The sequence below is a fragment of the Budorcas taxicolor genome, chromosome 2 (genome assembly GCF_023091745.1).
Source record: "Budorcas taxicolor isolate Tak-1 chromosome 2, Takin1.1, whole genome shotgun sequence".
In the NCBI taxonomy this organism is placed as follows: Eukaryota; Metazoa; Chordata; class Mammalia; order Artiodactyla; family Bovidae; genus Budorcas; species Budorcas taxicolor.
In genome coordinates this window covers 762,504-778,569 of record NC_068911.1, presented here as the reverse complement: position 1 = coordinate 778,569, position 16,066 = coordinate 762,504, and the positions used below count along the sequence as shown (strand labels likewise).

Genomic DNA, 16,066 nt, shown 5'->3' with positions numbered 1-16,066 from the left:
CCTGGGATTTCTTTGGAAGGAATGAAGCTAAAGCTGAAGCTCCAGTACTTTGGCCACCTCATGCGAAGAGTTGACTCACTGGAAAAGACTCTGATGCTGGGAGGGATTGGGGGCAGGAGGAGAAGGGGACGACCCAGGATGAGATGGCTGGATGGCATCACGGACTCGATGGACGTGAATCTGAGTGAACTCTGGGAGATGGTGATGGACAGGGAGGCCTGGCGTGCTGCGATTCACGGGGTCGCAAAGAGTCGGACACGACTGAGTGACTGAACCGACTGACTGACCAATTCAAAGCAACTTTCAAAAAAAGGTTAAGAATACTGGGATAAAAATTAGACCATGAGCAGCTCCAAATACCATCACAAGAAACATAATCTTGAAAAACGTCCTGAAGATGTACGCTTTAGCTGCAGACAGGACACACACCCCTATTATTGTTGAAACCGCACTTTGTAACACAGGGTACCCTAACAGGTACAGCGCCTCAATGGCTTTGTGGTTTGCTGAGGGCTCTGAACTGGAGACAAATGCATAGGAAATGTGAGCAGCAAAGTCAAAAGAAAACCCTATACAGATGACAAGATTAATCATGGATATGGAGTCAAGGTTGACATTCCAGAAGGCCATAAAACCCGTGACGCCCACAATCACAGAAGCAATAGCAAAAGTTACCCACAAAGAGCACAGGGGATGAGGAATTAATAATAAGGAAACGATGAACATAGCTGCTGACGCGACAACCACATTCCGAACAGTGTTTTCTACTATTGCAGAAAACTGGTCAAAATATATGAATGCTGGGTTGTACACCATTAGGGGCACGTCACACTTCTCAGCCATGTCTCGGAACTGGAGTAACATCAGCTTCTTATTGGTTGAAGAAGAAATGCCCATGCTTTGAATGAAGGCCCGGGAACAAACGATCTCCTGTGATGATGTTATATTAATATCATATGCAAAAAGTGGAAATTCCATCAAGAAAGTGGGAATAGTGCTTAGAAACATGGTCTTATCATTTATATCCTGACGGAGGTTTTCCATGTAATTTACATATTCTCGTAACCAAAACTCTGTCAGGTTTTCATCTACATACTCACTGTTTTCAAAATCCGCCAGACATTTCTCCAGTCTTTGCCTCGCATCTTTATCCCAGTAGTCAAGAACCTCAGTAACGATTACCATAACCCTGGGGCCATAAGTAGAAAAATGTTCTTCTTCTACATTAAAATATGGTATGATGTAGGAGTCATCACTTGCCAAGTTTCGGAGGTCTAAACCTTCCTCCACTCGGAAACACCCATATATACTAGTTATGATGTACGAAACGTATAGGAGCACTACAAAAATCTTGGACTTGGTGCTTGTGAGCAAAGGACCAAAATAGTCTCTAAAGAACAGATTCATTGGATGGGTGCCGGCTTTCCATCCATCCTGGAGGGGACTGCCTGGGAGGCAGCAGGGCGTTCTGAGCGAGGGACATTGCTGGCCAGGCGCGCCTGGCTTCTCCAGCCAGCGCAGACAGGCCCCTTCTCTCTTCCCGTCCAGGGCCATGCATGCTCCGAAGCAGGTGACGCTGTACAAGTAGCAGAAGAGCAGGGTGGTCCCCGTGTAGACGCAGAAGTACTGCACGGACCGGAAGGAGGACATGACTCCTGTGTAGAAGGCCAGGACGTTGGTGAGCGTGGTGATCGTAATGGACACTGCCACTTGTGAGTAGGCATCAGACATCCGCTCGCTTACGCTGTCCGCGAGGCTGGTCTTCTGCCAGGCAGAAATCATGATGAACATGTCATCGACCCCAACACCTGTTAGAGAAAGAAACAGAGTCTTCGTACTTTTTAACATCCACTAAAGATTAACCAGACCAGCTCAAACCACTTTCTCTGCCCGTCTCTCAAGGTCTCCTTGATACTGCGGAGTCTGTGTTTGGATCCTGCTTTCTCTGACGCCTTCTCTGGTTGCCTCTGAATCCACAACACGACTCTTCACCCCTTGCTCTGTAATAACTGCGCTCTGCACACACAGCACAGTGCACTCTACTCCTAGCCACCATTCAGGTGCTTTGTGAAGAGTCAGGAAACCCGGCTGCCTGCGTGTTAGGCGAAGCAGTGTTAGCCACGCATCCCTGGTTCCATCAGAACTTTCGAGGGACCATTTTCTCTCATAAACCATTTTACTCTAAGGCACTAATACTGAGTTAGCATCTCGTTGTTTAAAACATGAGCTGGATTTATCTGTTCTCCACTTAGCATCTAGCTGTCAATGTGGTATGATTTTAAAGGCACCCCATAGTTTGTACACACACACACACACACAGAGATACATACACATGTAGTTTCCGTTAGTCTGGTTCTGACACCCAGAACGCTGTCATTCAAACTTCACTTGCCCAGGTTAAGGCATTATGTCAGTAAAATGCAGGCACTCTTGAGATCAGAACTATGCACCAGAGCAAACCGTAAGGATCCTTTACATAGTAAGTGAATGCTAAAGTAACCAGCCTCTCTCACAGTGACGCTTCCGGATTGATCTGGAATAAAGAGGCCAGGAGCGCATCTGAGGACTGTGAAGAGGCCGCAGAAGCTTAGGAGAGGAGGACTGCAGAGGAGAAAGGGGAACCAGGCCACCTAAGCACGCTGCAGATGAGCTTCACTTCCCTCAAGCTCCTACCGCTTCCACTCCTGTACACCTGTTTCTGTGTGTATTGACGCAAAATCAATGCTTGGAACTGAATGCTGATTGATTTTAATATCAACCTTGGAAGATCTTCACAGACTACACGGGAAGGCACTGGGAACTGCACTTTGCCTCTAATTCGGATGTTCTGTGTGTTTGGTCTGGCAGAAGGCCTGCAGTGACGCAGGCTTGTGCAGTCCGTCACAAACTGCATCCTGACATGCCCCCCACAGCCAGCTTTCTGGATTTCGCTTGCATTCAGCTGGATGAAGGGCAAGAATCCGAAGTACTAAGGCCCACAAATAAACTCACTGATACGGAACAGGTATTTAAAAACCAGCTGTATTATTTATGGAACTTGGTTCAGAAACTGTCCTCACACATTTCTTGAGCTACTGAAATCACAGCCCCCCCTCCCCACCACATGCAGCCCTACACTCACATGTCTATGTATATACAGATAATATGAAGGCGTGGATATGAAATCAGTTGTCTACACATCAGCTGCTTATGGCTGTGGGGACACTGAGTGTGTAAGCGTGAGTGTGTGCTAGGAAGGCACACATCCAGTGCACAGTTCCTCCCCTATCTCCCCTAGGAAACCAATTATTAATTCTTCCAAGTTGCTTACCACCCAAAATAGAAAGATATTTGCCTTCTTATACTTACTGTAAAATAAATCCTGAAAGTACAGGCAAATACAAAGAAAACCTTTAAACAACTGTAATTCTACCTGTCAAGGACAATCCTTGCTAATATTTTAAGTATTATCTATCCAAATTTGCTCTATACAAATATATACGCACATTTGTGTATCTCTCTGTTTTAAACATCTTGTCTCATAACCAGCATTTTTCATTTAACACTTTATATCTGCCTCTTTTGAAAGACTGAATGGGGTTCCAGAACTTTAGTGTGGTCTGAGCAGACCGATCCCATGTTGATAAAGGATCAGTTTGTTTCTCTTTTTCCCTGTTCTAAATCACACTAAAATGAACATGCTCATTCATTTTGTGAAAACCCATCCAATGATTAGGACAAACTCCCAGAAGTGGAGTTGGCAGGTCAAAGGGATTCCATCAAAAAATTTTAAGTCTTTCGATTTGTTGCAAAGTTACATCTTAAAAGTGCACCAATTTACAAATCTCCCTCAGCAGAATATGAGAGAGTTCACTTGCATACAACCTTCCCCAAACCTTCAATCTTGCTATAATATTCATTAATCTAATAAGAAGACAAAGTATCTCACTTTTGGTTTAACTTGCATCCCTTGATGTGATTACACAAGGTCAAATATTTCTTTCTTACATTTTCAATGATCAGCATTTTGGATTCTGTGTGTGTGTGTGTGTGTGTGTGTGTGTGTGAAATGCCTGTTCACGTCCCTGGTCTGTGTTTTTCCATTTGGGGTACCAGATTTTTCCAACTCTAAAGGCATATAATTCCATTGCGTTTTCTTTCTCTCCTGATCCCTCATTTTGGGTCTGTAGAGTCACCTGCATATAACTATTCTGCCTGATCTAACACAGCACCCTTCCTTTCCTACCCCGCACCCCCACATGCGCAATGTGCAGCTTCGTGCTTCGTTTTACTCACCGAGGATAAGAAACGGTGAATTCGCGACTATGAGCACAAAGGGCACCCCGACGTACAACATCAGGCCGAAGCTGCTCACCACGGCCAGGCCGGTGGAGACGACTCCGAAGACCGCGACCCACATTTTGTTCCGTACACAGTCACACCTGTAAATTTGGAGGGAAAAGTCATGGAACTTGAGTGGTAGCTTCCATACTGAAATTCCAGCAATTTATAACATTCTTGACTTGGACACCTCTTCAGAGCCCTCTTGGACAATAATCCCCATACCTGTCTGCTAGAGAACTTTAATTTCCAGACACTAGCCCCGACCAACTGAACAAAAGCAAAGGGCGGTGAGGGGTGGGGGGTGGGGTGGGGACAGGAAAGTTGGGAATCTGTACTTTTACCAAACTATACTGGTTGATTCTTATGCAGCGAGCCAAGCATGAATCCACCTACTGGCCTTTCAGAACTGCAAAAAGATACTAAAACATTGCAAATAGGTAATTCCATTCTGATCTCCACAGGTGTGTGAGTAGAAGCAAGCAGTATGAAAGTGCCCACGTCGAGGTATCTTCTCACCCACTTATGACTCCCATTAGCCATAAACACAATCCCAAATACCTCCTGTATGTCAGAGCTGGTTTAATGTATATTGTGGCTAGCAGAAAGAATGAAAGCCTCCTTCTGAAAGTTGTTCATGTTCTCCTCTCCTAAAGAAGTGTGCTCTGGAAAGCCTCCTTCTGAAAGTTTTCACGTTCTCCTCTGCTAAAGAAGTGTGCTCTGGGAAAGCCTCCTTCCTAAAGTTTTCATGTTCTCCTCTCCTAAAGAAGTGTGCTCTGGAAAGCCTCCTTCTGAAAGTTTTTCATGTTCTTCTCTGCTAAAGAAGTGTGCTCTGGGAAAGCCTCCTTCTCAAAGTTTTCATGTTCTCCTCTGCTAAAGAAGTGTGCTCTGGGAAAGCCTCCTTCCTAAAGTTTTCAGGTTCTCCTCTGCTGAAGAACTGTGCTCTGGGAAAGAGGCTGTGTGTGTGTGTGTGTGCTCAGTCAATTCAGTTGTGTCTGACTGCTTGTGGCCCTGTGGACTGTAGCCCACTAGGCTCCTCTGTCCACGGGAGTCTCCAGGCAGGAACAGTGGAGTAGGTCACCATGCCTTCCCTCTAGGGGATCTTCCCCACCCGGGGATCAAACCTATGTTTCCTGAGTCTCTTGCATTGCAGGCAGATTCATTACCACTGAGCCACCAGGGAAGCCCCAGAAAAGTGGCCGCTGCTGCTGCTAAGCCGTGTCAGTCGTGTCCGACTCTGTGCGACCCCATAGACGGCAGCCCACGAGGCTCCTCCGTCCATGGGATTCTCCAGGCAAGAGTATTGGAGTGGGTTGCTATTGCCTTCTCCAAGAAAAGTGGTTACTAATTGCAAAAAAAAAAAAAAGTAATGTATACTCCATTTTGAGTAACACAACTTATGTCTATTTCTTGGTTGGACCAACAAAAATGGGGATATAGATGCAGCATTTTAAAAAGACTGGATTTAACACTTTAACTCCCCAACAACCAGAACTTAACATTTTAAAGTACTGACGACAACCTCTCGGCTTCTGCTCTGCTTCATCGCCAACTGCGTTGAAACAAATGACTGATGGCCGCCTCTGGAAACGTTTAGGAGGAGAGAGAAACAGTTTGGTTTGAAGGCTAGGAAAGTCAGCTATGGAAATGGAGCTGCTGATTCCCCAAAGCAAGACTATAACTGAAGACCTTATTCATGCAAGGCCACATTAAAATAACCAAACTTTCTTATGAAAACAACTATGTGTGCCTGTATTTCACTTTTTCTCAAACTGCTGGTGCTATCTGTTAAACTCAGGGCCCCAAATCAACACAGATACACGCACCAAAACAGAAGTATTTTGTTTTGATTACAAAACAAGATTTGATGACAACCAATACTTTCTTGTGGACTTCTCTAGAGCTCAGATGGCAAAGAATTTGCCTGCAATGCAGGAGATCTGGGTTCAATCCCGGGGTCAGGAAGATCTCCTGGAGAAGGAAATGGCAAGCCACTCCAGTATTCTTGCCTGGAGAATCCCATGGACAGGGAGGCCTGGTGGGTACAGACCCTGGGGTCACAAAGAGTCAGACACGATTAAGTGACTAACACATACACACAATACTTTCTTCAAGCAACAATACTGGTTTACAAGAGTTTAAGATAAAAATAACACAAATGAACCTTGAAATCAGAAAGGCTAACAGGATAAAAGCTACGTATGACACGCTCAGCCCTGTTTCCTCTTTCTGGTTTCCGGATTGTTGGCATACACTTTTCAGAGGGCGGAGGGAGTGAAGCACACTATTGGCTAGAGTGACTTGACTTCGACTAGTCGCTGTGTCGGCTGTCTAAATGATCCTTATTTCAATGTCCAACAGGCAACAGAAGCTGTGAATGCAGAGCACCGGTGAGCACACTTGCAGGTTTTCTGGTCTCCAGGAAGGGCTTTGGTTAAGCAGCATATCAGAGTGACTTAGGAGAGTCTCAGAACTTTAGACTCCTGCAGTCCGGGCACACAGCTCTGCAGACTCTGATCTACAGTTTGTAGGGAAGTTGCAGAATCCATGTGTCTAAACATTTCTTCATGTGATTCCAGTGCTCAGGCTGACTTGGGAATCGCTGGCAGCAAAGTGACCAATCGAAACAGCTCGCTAGCCACACATTAAAGACGGCGTGAGACAGGAGGTCCCTGGAGGCGCAATGGCTAGGACACCTCAGCGCTTCCATTGCCAGGGCCTGGATTTGGCCAAAAAAAAAAAAAAAAAAAAAAAAGGTATAAATGGATGAAAGGAAGTATAATAGCTCTAACATACGCAGAACATTAAATACCCGGACAACAGAAGTAAGTCCTCCTTGTCAGCAATTATTTTAAATCTAAACAGATTAGACTTTCCAATCAAAAAGCAGACATTGTCAGAATGGATAAAACAGCATGATTCAACTATATGCTATTTATAAGGGATTCACTTTCGATCCAAAGACATAAATAGATTGGTAAGAGGCCTGAACTAGATTCTCCATGTGAATAGCAACCAAAGGGGACGGGGTGCCCGCACTGATAACAGACAGAGTAGACTGCTCCAAAAGCTGTTAGAAGTTTTGAGATGGAAGGAATCACATATTCATAAACGGGCCAATTAGTCAAGAAGATGTAACGACTATGAACATGAACGGCCCTCGTAACAGTGACCCAAGACATATGAAGCAAATACTAACAGTGTTACAGAGAGAAACACGTAGCTCCACAATAATAGTTGGAAAGTTCAATACCTCCCTTTCAATAATGGGTAAAACATCTAGGCAGATAATCTATAAGGAAAATGAAAACATACAAAATACCATAAAATTTACGAGGTGTAGTGACACCAGTGCCCAGAGGCAAGTTTATGCTGCATTAAAAACAGAGAAAAGACCTCAAACCACTTTGTGGATTTAGACCCTTGTAGAGCCAGAAAAAGAGGAGAAGACCCAACACGGAGCTGACAGGAGGGGTAAAATAAGAACATGGTAAACGTAATTGAGAATAGAGAAATTCAGACCCTTGTGGAGCCAGAAAAGGAAGAGAAGACCCAACATGGAGCTAACAGGAGGGGTAAAATAAGAACATGGTAAATACATTGGAGAAGGAAATGGCACCCACTCCAGTGTTCTTGCCTGGAGAATCCCAGGGACAGGGGAGCCTGGTGGGCTGCCGTCTATGGGGTCGCACAGAGTTGGACACGACTGAAGTGACTTAGCAGCAGCAGCAGAGAAAACTAGCAAAGCCAAAAGTTGGTTAGCAAAAAAAAAAAATCAACAAAATGGAAAGACATTTATTTAGAGTGATAAAGTGGAAAAAATACAAATAACTGAATGAGACATGAAAATGCAGAGTTCACTACTGAATTTACAGAAACAGAAGGGATTTAAGACATTACTATAAGCAACCTATGCCAAGAAACTGGATAACCTAGATAAAATACACAAATTCCCAGAAATACACAAAGACCTCAGCTGACTCAAGATGAAACTCTCCACAGAACATGTAAAAGGACTGATGCATAGTCAAGAACCGCACCTCACCTGCAAAATAAAGTCCAGGCTTGATGGCTTCACTAGTGCATTTAATCAAATATGTAAAGAAGAATTAACTCCAATCCTTTTCAAACCCTTCCAAAGAAACTGAAAGGAAGGAAACACTTCCTAACTCTTTTGATGAGGCCATGATTACACTGATCTCAGTGTCACACTAAGGTACCACAGTTCAGTTCAGTTCAGTCGCTCAGTCGTGTCCGACTCTTTGCGACCCCATGAGTCGCAGCACTCCAGGCCTCCCTGTTCATCACCATCTCCCGGAGTTCACTCAGACTCACGTCCATCGAGTCCGTGATGCCATCCAGCCATCTCATCCTCTGTCGCCCCCTTCTCCTCCTGCCCCTAATTCCTCCCAGCATCAAACTCTTTTCCAATGAGTCAACTCTTCCCATGAGGTGGCCAAAGTACCGGAGTTTCAGCTTTAGCATCATTCCTTCCAAAGAAATCCCAGGGCTCATCTCCTTCAGAATGGACTGGTTGGATCTCCTTGCAGTCCAAGGGACTCTCAAGAGTCTTCTCCAGCAACACAGTTCAAAAGCATCTATTCTTCGGTGCTCAGCCTTCTTCAGAGCCCAACTCTCACATCCATACATAACCACAGGAAAAACCATAGCCTTGACTAGATGGACCTTAGTCAGCAAAGTAATGTCTCTGCTTTTGAATATGCTATCTAGGTTGGTCATAACTCTTCTTCCAAGGAGTAAGTGTCTTTTAATTTCATGACTGCAATCACCATCTGCAGTGATTTTGGAGCCCCCCAAAATAAAGTCTGACACTGTTTCCACTGTTTCCCCATCTATTTCCCATGAAGTGATGGGACCAGATGCCATGATCTTTGTTTTCTGAATGTTGAGCTTTAAGCCAACTTTTTCACTCTCCTCTTTCACTTTCATCAAGAGGCTTTTTAGCTCCTCTTCACTTTCTGCCATAAGGGTGGTGTCATCTGCATATCCGAGGTTATTGATATTTCTCCTGGCAATCCTGATTCCAGCTTGTGTTTCTTCCAGTCCAGCGTTTCTCATGATGTCCTCTGCATATAAGTTAAATAAGCAGGGTGACAATATACAGCCTTGACGTACTCCTTTTCCTATTTGGAACCAGTCTGTTGTTCCATGTCCAGTTCTAATTGTTGCTTCCTGACCTGCATACAGATTTCTCAAGAGGCAGGTCAGGTGGTCTGATATTCCCATCTCTCTCAGAATTTTCCACAGTTTATTGTGATCCACATAGTCAAAGGCTTTGGCATAGTCAATAAAGCAGAAATAGATGTTTTTCTGGAACTCTCTTGCTTTTTCCATGATCCAGCAGATGTTGGCAATTTGATCTCTGGTTTCTCTGCCTTTTCTAAAACCAGCTTGAACATCAGGGAGTTCATGGTTCACGTATTGCTGAAGCCTGGCTTGGAGAATTTTGAGCATTACATTACTAGCATGTGAGATGAGTGCAATTGTGTGGTAGTTTGAGCATTCTTTGGCATTGCCTTTCTTTGGAATTGGAATGAAAACTGACCTTTTCCAGTCCTGTGGCCACTGCTGAGTTTTCCAAATTTGCTGGCATATTGAGTGCAGCACTTTCACAGCAACATCTTTCAGGATTTGAAATAGCTCCACTGAAATTCCATCACCTCGACTAGCTTTGTTCGTAGGTGATGCTTTCTAAGGCCCACTTGACTTCACTTTCCAAGATGTCTGGCTCTAGATTAGTGATCACATCATCATGATTATCTGGGTCGTGAAGATCTTTTTTTTTACAGTTCTTCCATGTATTCTTGCCACCTCTTCTTAATATCTTCTGCTTCTGTTAGGTCCATACCATTTCTGTCCTTTATCGAGCCCATCTTTGCATGAAATGTTCCCTTGGTATCTCTAATTTAAGGAAGCTACAAATAATACCTCTTATTAATATAGATAAAAAAATCCTCAACAAAATTCTAGCAAACACAATCCAATAAGCATATTAAAAGAAGTATACATCATGACCATATGGGATTTACCCCAGGAATGGAAGCATGGTTCAACACAAGAGCATCAATGTAACCCAGCACAGTAACAGAACAAAGGGTAAAAAGCCATCTGAACCTCTCAAAAGGCACAGAAAAGGCACTTGACAAAACCCAATGTCTTTTCATGACAAAAACTCTCGAAAACAAGGAAGGGAAGGAAAGTGCCTCAAAATTATAAAGGCAATTATGAAAACTGCAAGCTAGCGTCATACTCAACGGTGAAAAAAAGAAAGCTTTCCCTCTAAGATCAGGAACGAGATAAGGATGGCCACTTTCATCAGCGATGTTCAAAGATGCACTAGAGGTGCTCGTCAGAGCAATTAGACAGGACTTTGAAATTAAAGGAATTCAGACTGGAAAGGAAGAGCTGTAACTCTCTTCTCACAGATTATATGACCCTACATATGAAAACTCCAATGAATCCAGAGGAAGCCACTAAAGTCAGTAAACAAATGCAGTAAAGCTGCAAGATGCAACACCACACACAGGGCTCAGCTGCTCCCACCCCTGTGCAATGAGCAACCCCAAAGAAATTAAGAGAGTGATTTCATTTATCGTTTAGAATAATGAAACATTTAGGGATACATTTACCCAAAGAGGTGAAAGTCTGGTACACGGAAAACTATAAAACATCGGTGAAAGAAACTAAAAAAGACCTGAATTAATGGAAAGACTTTCACAGTCCATGGTGGGGAAGACTTAATATTGTCAAAATGACAATCTCGCCTAAGGTGATCTACACATTAAACACAACCTCTATCAAAATCCCAATAGCTTTTATTCAGAAATGTATAGGTCAATACTCAAATTCATACAGAATTACAAGGAGTCCTGGATATTGGAGAATAACCTTAAAAAGAAAAAATAAATGGACAACTGAGATTTCCAGATTTCAAAACTTATATAGCTACAGTATTTAAATCAAAGTGGTACTAGTATATGGACAGACATATAGACCAATGGAGTAGAACTGAGCATCTAAAAATAAATCCATTTATCTATAGCCCATTGATTTTTGACAAGGATGCCAAATCCAATCAACTGGGAAAGAGCAGTCTTTTCAACAAATGGCACCTGGATGACTGGGTTTCCACAGGAACAAGAATGAAGTTGGACCCCTACTTCACATCACATACGACTATAATCACAAACATCGCAGCCAGAACCACGAAACTCTAGAAGGAAACGGAGAGCAGCCACACACGCCCTCGCTTGTCAGTGGGAGCTTAGATGCGACACCGAGAGCACGAGCAGAAGCGACGAGAGCGAACAAGCTGGGCTTCATCTGCATTGAAGCCTTTGTACGTTGAAGGGCATTATCAAGAAAGTGGAGAGATAATCCACAGAGTGAGAGAAGATATCTGCAAATCATAGAACTTGATAAGGATTTAATATCCAAAACATATTCTCAACAACAGAATTCAACAACAAAAGGACAAACAGCTTCACTAAAAATGAACAAAGGTGGGAACTCCCTGGCAGTCCAGTGGTCAGAACTCCAAACTTTCACTGCCAAGGACCTGGGCCCAAGTTCAGCCTCCAGTCAGGGAAATAAGATTCTTCAAGCCTTGGGGCACAGCCAAAAAAAGGGCAAAGGACTTGAATAGACATTTCTCCATAGAGGATATGCCTGCGTGCTCAGTAGCTCAGCTGTCTGACTCCTGGTGACCCCTAGCCACCAAGCTCTTCTGTTCATGAAGTCTTCCAGGCAAGAATACCAGAGTGGGTTGCCATTTCCTTCTCCAGGGCATCTTCCCAACACAGGGGCCGAAACCCAGTCTCTTGCATTTCGTGCACCGGCAGGCAGGCTCTTTACCGCGGCGCCACCTGGGGCGCCCCAAAGAAGACATACCAACAACCAATAACCACATTAAAAAGACAGTCATGGTTAGGGTGTAGAGAAACCGGAAAACTGACACACTGTTGGTGGGATATAAAATGGTGTAGTCTCTGTGAAAAATCGTTCGGTGGTCCTTCAAAAAGCTAACCAGTGAATTATCATACAACCCACTAATGCTGCTCCTAGGGATGTACTGGAAAGAACTGGAAACAGGAGCTTAGACAGAGATTCGGGCCCCATGGTCCACTCCAGCATCATTCACTAGCGTCCGAAGGTTAGAATATTCCAGTGCCATCAACAGGCAGGCAGATAAACAATCGTGGTCTATACATAAAATGGAGTATTATTCAGCCACGTAGAGGAACTCATGCTACAGCACGGATAAGTGTTGAACACATGGTAAGTGAAATAAGTCAGTCACAAAAGGACAAATACCGTATGATTCCACTTATACGAAATCTCTAGAATAGGCAAATCCATGGAAACAAACTAGATTAAAAATTAGCCAAGACTTGGGGAAGACAGTGGGGAGTTATTACTTAATGGCTGCAGTGTTTGTTTGGGGCGAGGGAAAATACTCATAAAGGGATAGCTGTGATGGCTGCACAACACTGATAATGTGATTAATCCCACTGATCTGCACACTCAGAAATGATTTTCGAAATGACACATTTTATGCTATAAATGTAATGCTGCTGCTAAAGTCACTTCAGTCGTGTCCGACTCTGTGCGACCCCATAGACGGCAGCCCATCAGGCTACCCCGTCCCTGGGATTCTCCAGGCAAGAACACTGGAGTGGGTTGCCATTTCCTTCTCCAATGCATGAAAGTGAAAAGTGAAAGTGAAGTCGCTCAGTTGTGTCCGACTCTTAGCGACCCCATGGACTGCAGCCCACCAGGCTCCTCTGTCCATGGGATTTTCCAGGCGAGAGCACTGGAGTGGGTGCCATCGCCTGCTCCACATTATATACATTATTACAATAAAACATTTTTTAGAGTTTAAAAAACTAATAAAATTGTTTTACCTGTAGCATGATACAATTGCAAATAATATGATTAGGAGGTAGGCCAGGTGAAACAAGGGGACCACCGTCCTGGAAGTTGCCTCGAACTCCAGTTTTCTGGAAAGTGATGAGAAGTAGACAACCTGCCACAGAAACACATTCAGGTAAGCGGCGCTCAGCCCTGACACTGCATGCGGGTCACACATGACATCAGAACACGGCACTGCATGCGGGTCACACATGACATCAGAACACGACACTGCATGCGAGTCACACATGACATCAGAACACGACACTGCATGCGGGTCACACATGACATCAGAACACGGCACTGCATGCGAGTCACACATGACATCAGAACACGACACTGCATGCGAGTCACACATGACATCAGAACATGGCACTGCATGCGAGTCACACATGACATCAGAACACGGCAACGTATTAGTTCAAGCATTAAAACCCAGTGAAAAATCAAAATATATGCATTACGATTTTAGAATAAAGAAAGTGATAAAGATTTGCTTCTTGCCACAAAGATTTGCTTCTGGCATGCTTTTCAAAGTGTCTCAAAAAATCTAAAGTTTAAAACTTCTTAATACACAAAATCGGAATCATATAAGACTGTGAAAACATTAATAACTACAGACATTGTAACTTTGTCTAAACTTCTATTCAGTCATTATCTTTTACTATTTTAATTGTACAAACATCATTTCAGACAGGCCTGGGTATTAAAAGGCTTTTCCCAGAAGATATCTTCTCATTTTCACCAGTTTTATTCACAGTATAAGGTTTGCCAGCCCCCAAATTACTGAACAGCTAATATGTGCCTGGCACTATGCTATAATTTACTTTTAAAATGCTCATCTTTCTCAAAAACATCATGGAACTTTTGTTTAAAGTTTTGCTTTTTTATTCCAATGAACTCCAAAGTTTAGGGGGCTCCCAGAAACAGCAAAGGCTTAAACTGAAAGTAAGAATTACAGAGAAATTTGAGCAGATAAACCAAACTAAACCTGAAGATCAACGTCTGTACTGAACAGGCCTACCCCGAGAATGTACCATTTGTGCTTTTAACCAGAATGTTACCAGGGATTTAAGGTTTGTGGCATTCTTCTTTTTTTAAAGTCCTCTTTTTACTTTATTAAAAAAATTACTGTAGTATAGTTGAGTTACAATGTTGTGGTAGCTTCATGTGTACAGCAAAGGGAACCAGTGAGACACACATCCACTCTTTTCCACAATCTGCTGTGGCTTTCTTCAGTGTGCTGTTTTAAGAAAGCTGGGTTATGGATCGAATAAAGCAGAGCACACCTAGCTCCCAGTCAAGGGCTCTATCTGGCAATCTGGGAGTGTCTTTGGGACAGCTCCTCTTATCCCTCCCACCTTCTCCTGGCCTCCCGTAAACCCCAGCCACTAGGCACCTGGATCTTCTTCAGGGCCAGACTCTTTTCAAAGCTGCCAAACTTCGTTAGGAAATGGGCCGTCCACGCCTTGCTTCGTTCATTTTCCTCTCCTGCACCCGTCTCCAGGTAGTACAGCAGCCGCATGGCTTTGGCCTGGAGGAGTGACTGGCTCGGCCCCAAGACAGTTCCTCCCAGGATGCTGGCCAGGGAGACGATCTGACCGGCTGGGCTGTAGATGGGGAAGGTGATGGCTGTCAGGTTGAGGCCCTTGTTCCTCTTCCAGGCGAACAAGAGTGGGTTGGGGGGGACACAGGCGCCCTGGTTCTTGGCGCACACCTCGCTGTAGGGGATCTGGGTTCCGTTGTCCTGGGTCACAGTCAGAGCCTGCACGGCGTCGTCCACCTTGCTGATTTCCTCTAGGATGTCCGGCTCCAGCAGGGTCTCTGTGTCGGAGACCACGAGGAGGGAGGCATAAGGGACGTCGGTGCTCTTCCTGGAGACGGAGAAGACGAGGGAGTCGTTGGCGGTGAAATGTCCCTGCACGAAGCGCCGCTCGGCCTTGGCAGCGCCCCCGATCGGCGTGTACTGCTCCTCCAGGTCTTCATCCCCGTCGCGGGGCAGGTACATCAGGCCGGTGCCCAGGACGGCCGTTAGCGCCACCGGCAGCAGCAGGAAGACCCAGGGGTGCGCGCCCACCTTCCGGCCCAGCCGCTGGAAGGCCCGCGACAGCGGCGCCTCCAGGCAGTCGGTGCGGCAGCGGGGCCGCGGGGCCGGCGGGGGCGGGGGCTCTGCGCTCGGCCCCGCCGCCCGGCCGCGCTCGGGCTCCCGGTCCTGAGCCGCCGCCGAGGGCGGCTCCGGCTCCGGGCCAGGCCCTGCGGGCGGCCCGCTCTGTCCCTCCGGCCCCGGCCCCCGGGCCTCGGGCCCAGGCCCTGGTCCTGCCTCCGGCTGCGGCTCGGGCTGCGGCTCGGGCTGCGGCTCGGGCTGCGGCTCGGGCTCCGGCTGCGGCTCGGGCGCAACCTTCGAGGGATTCAGGCTCATTTCCAGGAAGGAGAGCCCACGGTCTCAGCCCGGCCGATCAGAAAGGAGCTGCGTACCGAGCCCGCCCTCCACCCACCAACGGTTTCCTGAAGTTCCGGCGCGTCTGCTGGACCCCAGGCTGCTCGCGCCCCCAGCGGCGTCGGCGGTCACGTGGCTCCACTGGGGTCAGTTCGCGTCCGACTGTGTGCGACCCCAGGAACCACAGCACACCAGGCCTCCCTGTCCATCACCAACTCCCGGAGCTTACTCAAACTCATGTCCGTTGAATCGGTGATGCCATCCAACCATCTCATCCTGTGTCGTCCCCTTCTCCTGCCTTCAATCTTGCCCAGCGTCAAATGAGTCAGCTCGTCACATCAGGTGGCCAAAGTATTGGAGTTCAGCTTCAGCATCAGT

The 16,066-nt window shown here is 45.7% G+C and overlaps 1 protein-coding gene across 1 annotated transcript; it reads right to left on the bottom strand.

The window, feature by feature from the left end:
* Positions 1 to 303: 303 nt before the first annotated feature.
* Positions 304 to 15,670, bottom strand: LOC128043174 (patched domain-containing protein 3-like). The gene is made up of 4 exons (XM_052635450.1): positions 14,651 to 15,670; positions 13,245 to 13,366; positions 4,276 to 4,421; positions 304 to 1,808 (listed from the first exon to the last, which is right to left on the bottom strand). Exons 1-4 carry the CDS (start codon positions 15,668 to 15,670, stop codon positions 304 to 306), a joined length of 2,793 nt encoding a protein of 930 aa, XP_052491410.1.
* Positions 15,671 to 16,066: the final 396 nt, after the last annotated feature.